General features: G+C 37.9%; 1 protein-coding gene and 1 long non-coding RNA gene across 2 annotated transcripts; one reads left to right on the top strand and one right to left on the bottom strand.

Annotated features, from left to right (window-relative positions):
- Positions 1 to 10: 10 nt before the first annotated feature.
- On the top strand, positions 11 to 5,427 carry LOC132958469 (uncharacterized). Its single transcript, XR_009666778.1, has 3 exons — positions 11 to 155; positions 278 to 357; positions 5,149 to 5,427. It is a non-coding gene; the product is annotated as an uncharacterized LOC132958469 (long non-coding RNA).
- On the bottom strand, positions 149 to 17,512 carry LOC132958468 (Fc receptor-like protein 5). Its single transcript, XM_061031308.1, has 14 exons — positions 16,776 to 17,512; positions 16,377 to 16,409; positions 15,617 to 15,898; positions 14,402 to 14,668; positions 14,019 to 14,288; positions 13,625 to 13,921; positions 12,508 to 12,771; positions 11,855 to 12,097; positions 2,848 to 3,141; positions 1,857 to 2,123; positions 941 to 1,051; positions 826 to 841; positions 647 to 726; positions 149 to 315 (listed from the first exon to the last, which is right to left on the bottom strand). Exons 1-14 carry the CDS (start codon positions 16,810 to 16,812, stop codon positions 170 to 172), a joined length of 2,607 nt encoding a protein of 868 aa, XP_060887291.1. The 5' UTR covers positions 16,813 to 17,512; the 3' UTR covers positions 149 to 169.
- Between the last annotated feature and the right edge of the window lie 292 nt (positions 17,513 to 17,804).

Genomic DNA, 17,804 nt, shown 5'->3' on the forward strand with positions numbered 1-17,804 from the left:
AGACAGAACCCCCATCCTGAGTCTCCCTCTGCCCTGCAGTCAGTCCATCCTTCAAGACCAGCCAACTGACAACATCCTCTTCTTCTTCTTCTTCTTTTTTTATTGTGCTCTTACTGTATCTCAAACACCTTCATGATTTAAAGACTTAAATAAAGGTTGGTGACCATGATTATACCGATACTCTTCTTCGAGCGTTGCAGCGTTGATGAAGCTGTAATGAAGGCGGACCTGGTCTGAAACACGAGTACTCACCTTTACCTCTTGTGTTTTTAAACAGAATCAAAGAGTACATCACATCGTTGGATTCATCCGCATCTGGAATAAACACGAGAAGATGACTCACCATCTTAAATCAAGGTTACAGTATGTCTATATAAAAAGTTTAACAGAGCCATTTTTACTGTGCTGGGGTCTTTTGACTGAATTAATGATAAAACTATCCCCATTACTTTAAAGATATTTACACATCTGCTTCATTCTTACTGCATTATTAGCCTCATATTTACTCGAAAAACATTTTTTACAGACTGATTAGTTGTTTTTAGTTCCTATCTTATTGAATAATTAATCAGCCTCAAGTGTCTCTAAGAAATTATGAGGCCTTGAAGATGTATTTTGTGATATTGACCATTGAGAGACCCTCTACCTTGAGTCTTGTTCTGGTCGACCACGTCATCTGCAGCTGGGCTCTGATTGGTTTTCTGAGACTTTGAGGGTCTAAAAATCCTGAGAACACAAAGGTTAAAGATCCTGTCAAAACGTCAAACAGACATGAGAAGAAACATCTGCACTTTTAGGTTCTAGAGAGAGAAGCGTTTTACCGACCTGGTGACGAATGTATCTGAAAGAAAAAAGGCATTTTCTTGTTAAATTGTTTAATATTTCTGAATTGATCATTTTCTATAAGTTTCGTATGTCTTTGAAAACGATCAGGACTCACTCGTTGACTTTCTGTGGCAACACAACAGCAGCAGGAGAATCAGGGTTAAAAGGGGAAAAAACAGTCCAAGGACCAATGGCAGAGGAAAGGAGGAACCTTCAGAGCTGGACACTGCCATAATAAAAGAACAAAATGGTTATTTGTCAGGACATTTTATAGATTGCTTCCACATGTGTAACTGACAGGTACTATTATGTACAAGATACAATTAAATGTTTATCTATGAACTTATTCAACCAATTTATGTAGGTTTCCTTTTAAAGGTCTTATCGAAGGGAGCAATATGTCACTAGAGTTTAAAATGGGTACTGCAGTCCAAATTCAGCCCCCTCCTCCCTAGAGTTGATGCGCAAGCCGAGTTAACACAAACACTGAAGCTTCAGTGTTTAGCCAGCTCTGCATCGGTCTGTAAACCTTTCTGCGTTCTAACCTCTCTCCATTTTTCAAAAAGCATCTCCAACATTGATCCTAGTTTGAGCACGTTTCTGCTCGTGGAGCTTATTAGAAACATGCAGAGGCTTTTAAGGTCGGGCACAATCACTTCTATCTGAACCAGTTCTCTTGTCCGCTTCCATCGCTGAAACACCTGTTGGTTTACCGTTTGCCTGGCAAACCGAGGGGCGTCCAAAACGGCTGTGTGGGGGTGCCTTAAAACCGCTATACCTTCTCTGGTCCAAATGAAAATACAGACCAGTCAGAGAAGCCAGCACTTCAACATATCATGTTTCCTTAATGCCTGATGATATAGTAAGGTCCTTTAATTATTTCATTCAGTAAATATCTTACATATGACTCCTTTAAGGCGTCATGTAGCATTACTGTATCTGTCGAATATAAATTAGAAACACAATCTGTATAAGAGACTTTAAAAAACAATCATTTTACAAATTAGATTAAGATAAAAAAAAAACTTTACTTTGAAAAGTGATGTTGACTGCATTGCTGAATTGGCCTGATGCAGTCTCACACCAGTACACGGCTGGTTTTTTTGTAGGTTTCGTGATGTGACACGTCAAATTTTTCATTGTCCCCCATTCAGAGCAGGTTGACCGATGGCCTTTTTCAGTTAATCTCATCACCCTCCATTTAGAAGAGTTTCCCTCGCAGCTCAGTGAGACATTCTCTGAGGAAACGTGCTGGCCTCTGTCAGGAGGACTCACTTTGATTGAATTTGGATGAATTTCTGAAAAGACAAGAAAAAGTGAAGGGTCAAATCCAGCACAGAGTTTGTAGTCTTTAAATACCGACTCCATCTTATTACATTGGCTCTCTTTAGCCGTTCTCACAAATACACTCCTGAAAATATCCAGAGGACTGCTCCGGATATTCTCCTGACCTGGCTGTTCACATGTACACCTCACAGCGGGAGACTTTCCCTGTCAGACAGGAGGGCGGGCGGGACGTGGAAGTAGCGGTCGGAGCAACAGAGTCCGCTATACGATGTCACAGTATAATATAAGAATGTCCTGCTGCGTTCTCACATCAGCCCACCCGGACTTGCTGCAGAAAAAATACTAGGAGGGCTGGCCGGAGAAACTCTGTGTGATATCAGAGTGAAAAATGTGGCTGTTTGCGTTCACACATACAGCTCCTCCTGGAAAAAAGGGTTAGTTTTCTGCAAGTGTTAACACCCTATTTGTGAATTCAGCACCATCCACCTTTCTGTTCTAAACAGACAGTATTTGATACTGAAAATATCTTGATATTGATTTGTATGTAAGAATGACTTTAATATTGGCCCTAGCTTGTGTGCTTACTTGGCTTTTTTGTTTGTACACAAACAACTCAGCCTGTCGTTCATGTGTCTGTGTCTGCAGACGTTCAAATGCTTGTCATGTCATATCACAGTACAGTAAAGAATAAACAGAAGTAAACATTTGGTGGTGCTAAAAGTAAAACATACAGACCTCTAGACCAGACAAATGTGGGTCTGCTGGTGCGAGCATCATTTCCCCTGTTAGCTTTGCACACGTATGCTGTTGTGCGTGTCTGTCCATGACCAATGTAGGAACATTGACCTTGTCCACTGCAGCTGTGAGACAGTTTCTCGTGACTGTAGGAGTTGTTGGATGATGTGGGAACAGCCTTATACCACTTGAACGTCCACAATCCGTCATTTTTGCTAAAACGGCACTTCAGAGTAACTTCGGCTCCAGGACTCGGCCATGAAGTGGACACCTTGACAACAGGTCTGGAATCATCTGTTGAAAAGAGATGATAAAAAATAAAAGGAAAAAGGTTTCACATGATTTTCAATACCACACACTTCCTTCAGACATAACTCATGAACAGCTAGGGGCGATTCTAGAGTCTGTCATTTCTGCGAGTGTCTCCATGCTATATTTTCCTGTTTCTTTTTTTCTCTCCTATAGACGGGTAATTCCTCTTTCTTTTCTTTTTTTTGACTTTCAAGGACAAACTTTGGTTTTCACAGCAATAATGCATGCAACGCTTGGCAAGAGCAACAAGAGTTAGTGCTGTCAGCTGGGGCCCCCTTAGGGAGGTCTCCTACTGTCAATTGCAAAATGTGCATATTCTTGGCCACTGTTTTGGTTTAAGTTTGTTCAGCCCTCAGGGGCCCCCTACTGGTCTGGGGCCCCAAGCAGTTGCCTGCCTTGCCTGTTGACAAGCAGCACCTCTGTGAACATCAATGTCTGTTTTTCAGGGAATGTAACACCAACCAGATTAAGTTTTCTTTCACGTAATGAAGACATGCGAGTCCAAGCCGTTTTTGATGGAACATTTCAGAATATTCACCGACATTCTTTTTCTTATCCATCTAAATCTGTCTGAATCTCATTGATATTCATCGGTATGTTTCCCTTCCCCTAACCACATAAGTCACATCCTGCTTTGTGTTCAAACATGGACTAAAATACTGCGTACGTTTGCAGATAATAAACCACGACTGATGATGTAATCAAGCTTGATGCAGTGAGTGAAGACTCATTTGGAGAGAAAAAATAGAACAGAAAAAAAGGAAGATTGTGTAATCACCTTCAGCGTGTCCACAGTGGACGAGTGTAACCAGCGCTGAAATGAAGATTGATAGCTTATTAAATATGATCACAACTAGCAGAAACTGTTTGTTTTAAAGCTTAACAAATAAAAAGGTATTTAACAACAGCTGAAGTTTCAATGTAACTTTTAACGGCTGAAAAACGTCTAAACATTGAATCATCATTGAACGTCAATCAACAGGAATGAAGTGAAGCCAGTTTCAATCAGAGACCTCGTCGTGAAATAAACAGAAAGGTGTATGACGATATAAAATTCAATAACATAGAATAGTCAAAGGGTTAATAATAATAATAATAATAATAATAATATTAATAATAATTATAATATATATATAATAATATGGTATCATCTTATATTTTTGAAGAAAAAAAGGTGCTCAAAATTTTCTTGACAAATTAACATGAAAACAAACTTGTACTCACTGAAAAACACCACTACACAGACCATAGTGTGTGCCATGTTGTACCCAGCAGCGACCCACAGCCTCTGTTGAATATGTCTGCTTTAAATCTTGAAAGCTGTTGACACTCATCTTTAATCTGATCTCATGTTTCCTCCAGCGCCAAGCACAGCGTCTTTTCTTCCCTTTTTTAACACCCACACTTTACGATGACTGTCACACACTGAGGTAAGATATGACGTAAAAAAAATCCAACGTGGAAGTAGCAGAGGAAACAACAGAGTCTGCTATACGACGCTATAATGAGAATATTTGTCCTTATATCAATGCTACGTGTGGTTTAACGGGAATCCCAACATCAACAAAGGAGCGGAGAACAACATACTAAAGAACAGAAAATGTAATGCAGCGGTTCAATAACGTTCACAGAGATTGAAGCGGTCACATGCATACACTTAATGCACCGTGCAGCACTCTACAGAATATAAACGTCACTCTCCCCTCCCATTGGCTCGAGGGGAATTCTCCAGAGAAAATCCTGTTTTTAAGAGTCTGGTGGGAAAAACTCCGGGTGAAGTCTTAAGGAAAAATGTGGTTGTTTGCGTTCACACATACAGCTCAGGCAAATATCAGGAGTTTTTCATGAGTTTTCTGGAAGTGTGAAAGACAGTTTATCGTCACACTGAGAAGGTACATGTCACCAAATAGGTCATGTTTTTTGTATATTTTCATAAGCCTCTGTTTTGTTTATGTAGTCCTTTAATCACCCTTGTCTCTTTCATTTCAGATTCTGCTCATGTTCCCGCCTCGTTTGTCAGCACCGCCTTAATTACTACACTCAGCCGTGTCTTTTTATCCCCGGATTGTCTTTGTATTGAATCCCAGTTTGTGCTCCCTGTTGCCAGATCGTAGCGTTTCCTTTGTCCTAGCATTTTTGTCTGTAGCTTTAGTGTTTATGATCTCTGCCTGTTTTTTTTTCTTACCATCTTTTTCCCTTCTCCTCTGGATTTGTTTGAATTTCTGTGCACCAAACCTTGGACTGCATTAAACGCCTTTCCTTTTTGAACGCTCCCTCTGAGTTTACATCTGTATCCATTGTGTGTCTATCTTTGGGTCACAGTCTGGCACCGGTGCTGCTAATAAGTTCGAAACAGTAGCTGTCAGGATATCTTAAAAATCCAATTTTATTGAAATGGCAGAAATCTGTACAGACATGTTCACCAATAACTATTGAAACTCAAATATTGTATGAAAGGCTTTTGTTTGAATACAACAAACTATAGTAGCACTAAGGTAAAGAAGAGAACTTATTAAAAATGAAAAAAAAAAAAAAACAGAAAACAGGCTATAACAGCATATGCTAAGTGGTTAGCTTAACGCTAAACAGTGTAGAGATTTTTATACTCTGGTTATGTTCTCATTTTTAAATACTATTCCTCGTGGATAAAATCTTCTGCTCTTGATGCAAGTAGTTCAAATGAAATGTAACTTAGTTTAACAAAACAAAAACATGTGGAACGTAACAATTCAACTTTACAAACACTTTCTGTACAACTATAACTTTGTTGAAGAGACATGTGTCACATTTAAAGTTGAATCTGATGAATCAGTTCTTTTCTAATGTGACAGATACATGAGACACCTCAGGTCTTATATCTTCCTTTTCTACTTTGTCATTGCATCACAAACATTAGAAAATGACCAAAGAAATGATCCGCCCTGTCCCAAATAAAGGAGGGTAACGCTGCTCAAAGCTTACTAGTGAAAGAAGTTAATCGATGCATGAAATGTTCAACCAAACTTTCAAGAATACAAAATAAATACACAATTTAATTTATTTTCTATGCTACTTACTGTACCGAATACTTTTTTTTATTTACAAGCACGAGCACAAAATTATCACATGACAGCTGCAAATGCTAATCAAACCAAGACTTCTTTTTTTCATGTTGTCATCCATTCCTTACGTCTGTTGATACAGAACTCTACGGATCTGGAAGAGAAGCAAAGGGAAAAAAAAGATTAGTAATTATTTAAGAATATTGCAATCTTTACCAGACCTTTTTGCCTGTTTTAAAATCAGTTGACATATACATAAAATAAATCCTCATGATGTAAGGTTGCATTAAAACCAGGAGCTGTACCTGGTTTGACTTCAGAGTAAACCGATTCTTCAGTTATCGCAGGAGTTGGCTTTCCTGAGAGAGACATTCAGTGTAAAAAAAGTTAATTATACTAAATATTAAGAATAAGCCTTATGTTTGTAATTGTCAGGTATGTAATGAGCATTATTATCTGTCATTATTTGTATTGTTGCAGCCATTAACCCTTACCTAGCCAATAAACTGATTTTAGCATCATCTTTAAGCATTAAAGTTGCCTAAGTATGCAAAATGTTCAGAAGCAACACATCTAAAACAAATGCAGAATTTAGATGTATTAAAGGCACAGTATGCCGATTCCACCACCAGGGGGCGTTCAATCAAAACAATAATAAAAGATGACGTTGGTGCTGGCGGGGAATCGTGAGTTCTCTCTGCTAATCAATTTAAAATAAATTTTTCAAGGTAAACATTGTAATTAAATTCTACATATTGGACCTTTAATGTAACAACACCTGACGGTTAATATTAACAATAAATGCTTACATCACCTGCGATTCAAAAGAAAAAACTTTATATTGCGCTGTGTTGGATAAGAAAAACTGCAGTTGATTGCTTACTTCACTCACCTTTGTTTTTCTTGGCTTTACCTGGATTATGGCAGCTGACTTGAGAATAAAGGACAGATGGATCTAAAACAAAAGACAGATTTTAGGATTGGTTTTCTCTGTAGACTGAATTTGTAATGTACAGACGGACGGGTTGAAGGATTGAGAAAGAAAAATGTAGAAACACTTGAGTTTCTATGATGACTGTACAGATTATGTGTTATCACTATGGCAGCTCAGCGAATGTTTCTTCTTCTTGCTTTTGTTTGGACCCAAAACTGTCCATCTTAATACTTAATCTGTGAGATGGAAATGTTCTTAGAACACATGACGATCCGACAATAACATGCATCCAACATAAGTTAATTTAAACAGCTAAACTGAGCAGTCACAGGAATCAATGCCCCAAATTTAGTTAACATTTTACAAATGTTGTCTCTTTTGACACCCAGTGGAAATATTTAGAATAATTACTGAACTGCAAGCTGACCCATTATCTCCTCCAGTGTGTACCAGGATGCATTTTAACATCAACTGAAAGCAGCACTGTAACCTACCTTCTGTTTCTAACCTCACATCAGAATAAATCATGCTGTTGTCTGGTTCAGGTTTCTTCCCTATAAAAAAATAAAAATAAAGACATAATAAATGAGCCAAATGAATGTAAAAACACTTTTTTCAATCTGCTGTATCTTACTGAGATACTTACCTTTCTTTCCGAAGTTTTTGAGCTCGATCAGAGAATATGTAACATCCTGGGACTGGGACTGGTTAGCATCTGAAATACATGTTTTGTTATCCACAAACATTCTGGGCCGTGCATAAACTACAGTTCATCTACAGTCGGAAACTATTTCAGGAAACAGTTTAGAGCGTATTGGCTGACATCATTGTCCTGGTTTCACTGAGCCAAAACTAAGTTGATGCAAGTGTTTCACAAGCAATCAAATGTTGGCTAGTTCCACTATTTAAAAAGTACTATGGAATATTACAAAAAAGAGGCAAAAGCAAGAAAGAGGAACAGTTCCCTTCAAAGTAAAATGTACATGGTGAAGCATGTTTAGTCCAGTTTTTGATTGGAGGTTTAATGGTGCATTCATGTGGTATCGGACACATCTGGAAAACGAGTTTCTGAGTTACATGAACGCCTGCTCAAGTCGGAGCAACAACTCGGAAAAAACTCTGGAAAAAATTTGATCCTGACTTGTCGAATTGTGGTCGTATTTGTCATCACATGGGGGGCAAAATATTTGTCTTGTTAATGTTAAGACACTTTTTATTACCGGTAAGTCACAAATTGTACATCAACGTTTGGCTCAAATATAACTCATAACAGAGACATTCACACATCTTTGTAGCGTCCATGCTTTCTTTGTAGTTGTCACAACAATCAAACTTTTTCCGAACTGAAATCACGTGAACACACTGAATCTGGAAGAACGACTTCACAACTCGGAAACTGGGACCACTCAAGGAGCACATGGATGTAGAATCAGACCAAGTATTTTAACCTTAAGTTTCAGTGATCATTTAGCTTCTTTATCCATGGAAAGTCAATCTAAGTACAAAGTAACATTAAAGCAATAAACAAGATCAATTGTTAATGTATGTGTCTCTAAAGAGAGGCTGAATAAGTCTAACACACTTAAACATTAGCAAAAGGATGATGAAACTTGCCTTCACCCTCTGAAGTGGCATTGTTCATAACGCAACTACAAATGAATTATACATGATGCACCAACCAGTGAAGCAGGACACCATTGCTCAATTTAAGAAATATTATACATTGCACTGATTGCTTAATTTGAATTCCTAAAGCAGAAGTAATCGGGTCGTTTACAAGAAAACCTTTGCATTTGTTGGAACATTTTCAGTATTAGAAAAGGAATAAACTGTACCATGTGCGGTGTCTCCAGGGCCTTTGATTGATTCATAATGACACTCGTCACCTAAAGAGAAATGGAGATCAATTCAATCGAGCTAACTGCACGATAACACTTTGTATCTTTGGATGTTTAAAATAAAAGGTGTTCTTATATATAAATATTTATGATTAATTCAAATGCTTACCCTGCAGGGGAGTTGAGTATATATGATGCTGAGCGGCCGGGTTTGTGGCCGAGTCCTGGTTGGTGCTTTCAGACTGGATTGACCTACAACATTGAGTAAATAAAAAAGTGTTTACATTGGACGTAATGGCAAAGTGTTAATGTAATGTTCAAAATGAGACACAAGAGAGCATTGAACCAACCTGATAAGGCATGAATCTGTAAAAAAAGACATTGTGTTGTTCTTTTAGTTTGCCACCATTTCATGTCAAACATTTGGAATAAACCATCAAATGTGTAAGAGAAAAATATTAAATAAAGGTCTCACCCTTTGACTGCCTGCAGCGATACAACAGGAGCAGAAGAATTATAAGTACTACTCCACAAATCAGCCCGACAATCACAAGAATTACAGGATATGAAGAGTTCCCAAGCCTGGACACCGCTACAACTAATAACAAATAACTGTTAATGAACTTATAAAACACTTCTTAAAATTATAGACAATGATAATTAAATGTTTTGTCATGTTGTCTCAAGCAATGGTGAAGACAAAACATAAACATGTGTAAAAAATAATAGTCTACAATGAATACATCATTTTATCGCAATCCAGGATTTAATCAAATTACTGATTCAACACTAAATTATTGAATATATAACTTAAATCACTTAAAGTGTGATTACTTCCAACTAGATGGTGTATTTCACCTTTTTCTTTTTCAGACAAAACATGGTTTACATAGAATCATTCAGTAATTTGTATCTTTGTAAGGATGGCCTAGTGGCTATGAAATTAAATGAATGCAACGAAGAAAGTGCAGCAATATGTACAGTACAGGCCTGGAGAAAAATGTAAGAATAAAAAATAAAACTAGCAAGAAATAAGTAAATAACAGAATGCAAAAAGTGACAAACTAAAGACGCGACTCAGCGTTAAACAATGCCACCGTGGGCCTTTGCAGCGCGGCACACTCTTTGGTGACTGTCAACAATTCTCCAACACTTTGCCCCCCCAACCGCCAACAACCTGCAAGGCCCTAAAGCCGCCTTTTATGTAGGAGTTGGCATCCCGACCAAAAGAGGTTAGAAATCAATTAACTCTCTGGAGAGTATTATCTGTTCTGCAAGAAGCACAAAACATCTACAATAAGGCTAAAAACATATCAAAATACATTTCAGTTAAAGGGATACTTCACCCGTTGAAACATGAATCTGTATTGACATTGGGTCATATATGTAGTAGAAATGTGAAATACATTTTGAAGTTGGTGCCTTCTTGGCCGAGAAAAGGCTGAAAGTGTCTTTTTGGCTTATGTGGATGAGAGACACCAACTCCCAGAATGCACAGCACCGCAGGCCACTCCCACTAAGGTCAGGTTTACAGACATGTTTACTTCAACACATAAGGCCGTTTACACAACTGATTCAGAGATTTCTTCCAGAAGGAATTAGCATCTTGGAAATTCCTGTCAGAAAACAGACTCTATGTCTGTGTTCATAGGCAAACAGTGACAGCACCGACACTACCAGTCCGCCCCAGCTCGAGCCGGCCCTGGCTCCTCGTCCTCACAGCCGCGGACAGGCAGGCGGCCAGCAATATAGCAATATAGCCCCGAGACGGTTGCTGCCGACAGGCCGGTTTTGTTTCTCGGCTGCAGCGGCCGAAGCAGCCAAAGCACAAGACCGGCCTGTCGCAGCAGCCGTCTCGCCGCTATATGTATATTTTTTCGCCATTATCAGCTTTCTCCATAGAGCCTGTTAGCATAGCTTCCAAGCAATATGGCGGATGTTAAGTTTCGATTCTTGGAGTGAGTTCCCACCCACTGATCTGTGATTGGTCTGTAGCTTCAGTGGTCGTTAATATGAGGAACTAGCGTTGTGGTTTCACCCCGCTAACCGCAACAGCTTCCAGTGACGCAAAAATCATCATTTTGTGTCACTGGAAGCTCCTTTTCAAATTTAGAAATACAAAGATTTCCCATCTCAGGGGAAAATGAGGGCGGGATGCACGACCATTCAAAAATACTACCAGGTTTCTAATGATACAAAGCTAAATGCAAATGGGTGAAGTATCCCTTTAAGTAAATTCTTAAACCACCAATTTTTTTTACAAATCATAATTATTCTCAACAACCTAAACATCTCTCCACCTCTACCTAACTTGGTGCCTTCCACTTGGCACACCTCCATATAAGCCAAAGGCAGGCTTCATCTCTGTTTGGCTATCTTTTGGAAGTGACTTCAGCTAGTCGGCAGGGCTATTTTGAATTGCTTGAGGACCACTGGACTATGTCTGAGAATTGAACCCAAAGTGGATCAATTCATTTGGATTATGGCGGAGGGCAGCATTACGCCTTGTAGCATTCAGCCTGCCAGAAATTCATTAGAAGAAGCTCTGTCTGGCAGTTCCTGGTTGAGAAAGAGGAGTGCAAGCCAGGATATGAAGCAACAGGGGACTAACAAGATATATTTGACATGTGTGACATTGAATAAACTGTTTTAATGTAAAAAAAAAAAAGGTATTTTTGTTGCTTGAAGATAAAACGTTTGAAATGATTTTGTCCGAGGTCATTGACACCCAAGTATTGGTTGCTAGTCATGCTAAGCTAGCATTTACACAGGCCTGTAAGCCGGCTTGATGTTACTTCAAGAGTGTCTGTTTAACATTAGTGCATGAAAGTATGTACATTACTTTAGAGGACATGGGGTATCCCCATGAATATCCCACTCACCTGTTACTGACATCCAACTCTGAGACGACTCTCTCCCTGAGGTCTGACACTTGTAGAAGCCCTCATCAGACTTTGACACAGCAGAGATATTAAGCTCCTTTCTGGTATCATTTTGAATGAGTTTGTTATTCCGATAGAAGAACACATTGGAAACAATATTTGAGCTTCTCAATCTGCAGCTAAGACTAACTGAACTTCCTTCAGTCACTGGATGGACAGGGCTCACCAGGATAATTTCAGAATCTGTAAAACAGTTAAAGAAAAGAGGATTCAGTCAGAGATCATCAGGTTCAAACATGAAAATTAGCAGACACAGAATGATGAGAATATATTTCTTTTTTTACAGCAATGCTTCAAAGTGATGATTAATCTGATGTGTTATCTTGTGTACACCTTACTCCTTCTTATGTTTAACACTTTGGCATCAAATGTGTTTGAACAGCAACTGTCTACAAATGTGATCAGTATTTAATAATGATATACACTCAGACCTTAATCTTTGCTTTTATCTAATTAAGAGAAAACGCTCCCACACTGTGCTGCTCTTTTACTTCTCAATGTCGATGGAGATAACGTGTAACTGAATGATGTTGAATTGAATACTTGGATGCTGAAAGATAAAAACTTTAAGAAGAAATGTAATAAAAACATACTCTGTTTAGTGATGTTGACAGCGTTGCTGAACTCCCCTGATCCAGACTCACACCAGTACACATTATTTCTTGAGATTAAACTTTTTATTGTGCATGTTGATCCAGTCATTGTATCCCACTTGGAGCAATCTGCCAGGAAGCTATCCCATTGAAACTTCACTCTCCACTGAGTAGAGTTCCCCTTACACTCCAGTGAGACAGAATCAGAGATGAAGTGTTGCACTCTTTCAGGACTCACTGTGAGAGATGCTGATGAAGGCAAATCTAAAAAAGAAATAAAGAAACAAGAGGTTCAACAAAGCCCAGACCGTTAGCTGCCATTGGACTTTATATTTAATGTAGATATCCAACCAAGGAATTCGGTCTGTAAATTGAAAGACTTTCTTTTACCTGCCATTTTTCAAAGATATGACAGATTAGCATTGTTTTTTTCTTCTTCTTCTTTTCATCAGTCCATATACTGTTTTATCAGGAATGCCTGAATTAGATTTTTCATATTGTGTGTACATACGACTGATTACTGACCAACATTATTTTAATCATACAAGACCTCACATGTGAGAGTAAGCAATTAGCAATAAGATGCTTAATTATACAAAGTAAAATGTTTTTATTGAACGATTGTTTAAGTGATAGACTCTAATAATCTTCCTTTTAGTGTTTTTCATGCTACCAAAAACAACATCAACCACTCACCAAGGAAACAAGTTTAGCATTTGGCTGTGTATATTGTACTGTAGGCTCATGCATATGCACTTGTGGATACACACACACCACATATATGATGCTTTTAAATTGTCTATTTAGACAGATGAAGATATATTTGCAAACTACCTGCACATTAGCTCCAAGTTAAGTTGTGTATTTATTTTGATAATCGAGTGTAGATATTGAGCTTTCTGTTTAACTATTTTAAGAATGTATATGTATATATACACACTTACAACTCAATGAAAAGTTGTTCACTAAAAGGAAGGGGAAAGAAAGAGCATGAAGTCATCGTGATCAATTCCTATCTTTCTCTTGGATTGTTGTACAATACAGACAAAAGTACTGAAGAAACTCTATGTTGTTCATAGATCAAAATGAATAAAGATAAAGACAGAAACAAACTGACCTCCAGACCAGACAAACTTTGGTTCACTATAAGGAGTGTTCATTTCTCCTCTTCCAGCTCTGCACACATATCCTGCTGTGTGTGTCTGTCCATGAACAATGAAGGAATACTTTTCAGTTCCATCTCTGCTTCCAGATAGCAGCTGGTAGCTGTAGGAGTTGTCAGATAGTTTGGGAATAGCTTTATACCAGTAGAACCTCCATCCTGCTGATGGGTGTTTAACCTCACAGTTCAGAGTCACAGAGTCTCCAGGACTCAGCCAGAGTGGAGACACGGTGAGGACAGGCTGGGGTGAACCTGTTGGAAAAGTGATTATTCAAAGAAATAAAAAACATGTAATGATGGAATATCTGATAGTACAGTATAATGTTTATATAAAAGAAATGCTACTTACTGGATAAAACCGTTAATGTGATGGGATCGCTCCAACCTGTTGGAGACTGGTCACTTTTTTTTCTGCCCTTACAGATGTAGTTTCCACTGTGTGATGTATAAGCAGGTCCAATACTGTATTCCTTTTCCTTTGGAGGTTTGAATGAGCTGCTTGTTTTCCACTCGTACTCCCACTCAGAGTCGTCTCCACCCTCGATTTCACATCTAAAAGTGATCTTCTCTCCGTTGTATATCTCAGTCCAATGGGGCTGAAGAGTCGCAACAGCTCTGTCTGATCCCAACAAGGACACAATGATGAGAAAAAATAAACATCTTTAGCTTTTTATATCAATCAATTTATGGATAGAATATATTATTACAAGTTTTCAAAAATGTTAAACTCACAAATGATGTTGATAGTGACTGAATAGCTGTACTCTGTGTAGTAAACTGGTTCTCCTCTCTCTCCTCTGCACCAGTAGACTCCTCCCTGGGAGACACTGATTCGTCCATTGAAGTTTTTACCATCATCTTGTGTGCCCGAGTGATCTCCTCTGTACAAGATGTACGTCCAGCCAGGTGATGGAGGGTTCACATCACAGGTCAGGGTCACAGCGCCCCCTGCTGGAATTGATGTCCTGTCAGCTCTCAGTTCAGCCTTTGGTCTTCTTGCTGTTTGATTTGGAAACAAAGATGTAAAAAGGTAAATTACCGTACCTACAATTTGGTCAAATTCAAACAGTGCTGCGCCCAGAAGTAAAAATGACTTGAAGAATTATGAGCAGAAACTAGTGATAAGATTTATCTCTTAAATTATATTAAATTTAAAGTAGTTCAATTCCAGAAAAGATCCAACTCATGTATCATTTTAAAAAACAGCATCAATCAATCAAATGTATTTATAAAGCACATTTAAAAAAAAAAAAAAAAAAAACTCACACAAATATGTTTGTCTTGTTTTTAAACCTAATCCGCCCCAAACACAAATGCACACACAGAATACTAACAATATAATCAGACTATAATATTAAATTATATTTGATAGAAATACATCAGAAAGAAACACAAGCAACCTAATTAGGACTCAAAAGCCAACATGTAAAAGTGTGTTTTGAGGCGTGACTTAAAAGACTCCACAGAGGGGGCAGACCCTGACTGAGGGAGGAAGGCTGTTCCTCAACCGTGGGGCCTTGACTGCAAAGACTCGGTCACCTCGAAGTTTATAACGGGAAGGAGGCGGAGCCAGGAGGCCCATGTTTGAGGATCTGAGATACTTTTCTCACTTTGACACAATCATAAGTTAGGAGAGCTCTATCAATATCAACAAACATCTTTGTCAAATGTGAATAACTTAGCCAAAATTTATAAGCAATTATTCAGACACTGTTAGTGACATCAAAATTCACTGTTTTAAACCATATTAAGACATATTTTAAGAAGATTACAAAAGATGTGATAGTCTTAAGTTTCTCAGTTATTTTGTTACCATGCTGAAAGTTAAAATATAATTTGTCACAGCTCCCTGCAAAATGCTTTAAGCAAGCAATGTTTTGTTTTCTCATTTAGATGAAATCATTTTCACCGGGACATTTTAATTATTGACAACATGGTTCAACTTACGTGTTACAGTCAATTTGAAGGGTTCACTCCAAGGCGTGAAGGTAGGATTAGTGTGGCCCCTTATGCCTGAGCACTGGTATTCTCCGTTGTCAGAATTAGTGGCTCCACTAATAATGTATTTATTGTCTGTTGTTTCTTTGTCTGAGCTGGATGTTCTGTGTCTTCTCCATACAAACCTCCATTCAGAGTCTCCACCTCCCTCAATCTCACATCTGAGAGTGAGCGTCTCACCCCAGAATGTTTCAGGCCAGTTGGATGTTGTGGTCACACGGGGACGGTTACCTGTTCACATCACAAAGAAACAGGATTGGAAAAAAAACTAAAAAGAGAAAATATTACAGTTTTCATCCATGATCCTTATTGTAATGAATAAATGTCTGTACAATATAACTATGATAATAATGACACAACAATAATGTTGTAAATGGTTTTAAAGTAACGTATAAAGCAGCGTTAAAAGAAGCAGCTGTTGAAGAGATATAAGAGCTTACAGAGTCACAACAGTTTCTAGAAATACCAGCAGCTTTCCATGGTAAGGACAGAGTCGAGTCAAAAGAGAAAACTAAAATGCATAGCTTAAAAAAAACATTTTCAGTTCATGTTCTAGGACATTTTCTTTTCTGATTCAACTTAAGAGATAAAACATAAACACAAAACACTACATGTGGATGATGTTAAAGTGATGAAGTAGGTAATAAATAGAGGAACTGCAGAAATATTTAAAAAACAAAAATCATAGAAATATAAGACCATCATTTACCTTGAGCCAATCCGTTGGGGATCAAATTCAGCACTAAAATAAAGATTAATAGTTCATCAGGGAAGAATTAAAGGCGTTAAATCCAGATAGAGTTTCATTTTAGTTACTGTAGTCACTGTTATTGTCAAAACTTTCAAAAACCAGATGGTTCATCTCAAGGGGCTATCCATCAATAAACAGAATTTCTCACAAAACAACAAATATTTGGCAGCCATTTCAATCCTAAAGCTTTTTTTTCCAAAACTATAGACTATTTACTGTTCACGCCTTGTTCAAATGTTGTACAAACAGCAAGTGCTTAACTCCTGTTGTATTATTCAAACAGCTGAACTACATGTTCATAGAAACATGACTCGCTGTTTGAAAGTCACAAAACTTAAAAAGCTCTGATGTACTCACAGAAAAACCCCAGCACACAACGCAAGGTTTGGTCCATCTTCACATCGAAAACGACAATGAAGCTCTGACGCTTAGCTTTTAAAAAAAACACATTAACTTTACATTTCTAATAATGCAGAAGGAAAAGAGGAGAAAGACAAGAAACAGTTCATTAAAATGTGAGAGCAGAGTTTCTCTTTGACGTCTTCTTTCTCTGTACTTCCTTCCCTATTGCACTTCACACAATTTTAAGTACCAACCTCAACAAACCTCTTTACACTTCCTGTCTACTGCTCGAATAAGAAAGAGATCATGTAAAATGGCTTCTGTTAGGGGTTAAATAAATAAATAATGGCACTAATAACTAATTATTGCACATCCATGAAACATAATGCCAATAACTTTAAGATCACATACACACCTAACATTTCTAGTGTTCTATGTGCTGCATGTTATGCCAAATATATTATTATATTTATTTATGTTGTGTTTTTATAAACAAAATAAATAATGTTTTGCAATACACAATATATGAGTGTCCTTGTCTAATACACCCTGGTGGCAGAATTACAAATAGAATGCCATCTAATGATTCACATGATCATTAATAAATAATAACCCACGACTGATCTGGTGCACTGCCTGCATAGCAGTGTGTAGCAGCCCCACTCTGACTTCTCTCCACTAATGCACGTCCACAGGTCCTGTTTGAACATGTGTGTGATTCAGGTCAAAGTGTGTGAGAAGCATGTCACTCAGAAAATCATTTTAAAATAACAATTCAAATTCAAAAAACTAAAGCCACGGTAAGATGGTGAAAAAAAAGCAGAACCTCAACATGCAAATGTTCCCACATTGTGGTAGAGTTCTAGTTTCTAGTTTGTTTGAAGCCCAAAACACCGGAAACACTAACTGCTTATTGCCCATGAGAAAGTTTTAATGTTTTCAGTTTGTTTTCATTAGCAGAAAAAAGAAGACAAAAAGATGACAATATGTTTCATCTAATCTGACATGTTACTTTAGGTTCTGCCTCATTTACCATCTAGACGT

This window comes from Labrus mixtus, chromosome 23 (assembly GCF_963584025.1).
Source record: "Labrus mixtus chromosome 23, fLabMix1.1, whole genome shotgun sequence".
Lineage (NCBI taxonomy): Eukaryota > Metazoa > Chordata > Actinopteri > Labriformes > Labridae > Labrus > Labrus mixtus.

Excerpts from the sequence above, each read along its gene's own strand:
- LOC132958468 (XM_061031308.1), bottom strand. The coding sequence starts at position 16,812 with ATGGACCAAACCTTGCGTTGTGTGCTGGGGTTTTTCT. Across the intron at positions 14,669-15,616 it reads CTTCAAATTGACTGTAACAC|CAAGAAGACCAAAGGCTGAA; the intron begins GTAAGTTGAACC and ends CAAATCAAACAG. Across the intron at positions 3,142-11,854 it reads GAGTTGGATGTCAGTAACAG|ATGATTCCAGACCTGTTGTC; the intron begins GTGAGTGGGATA and ends TCTTTTCAACAG.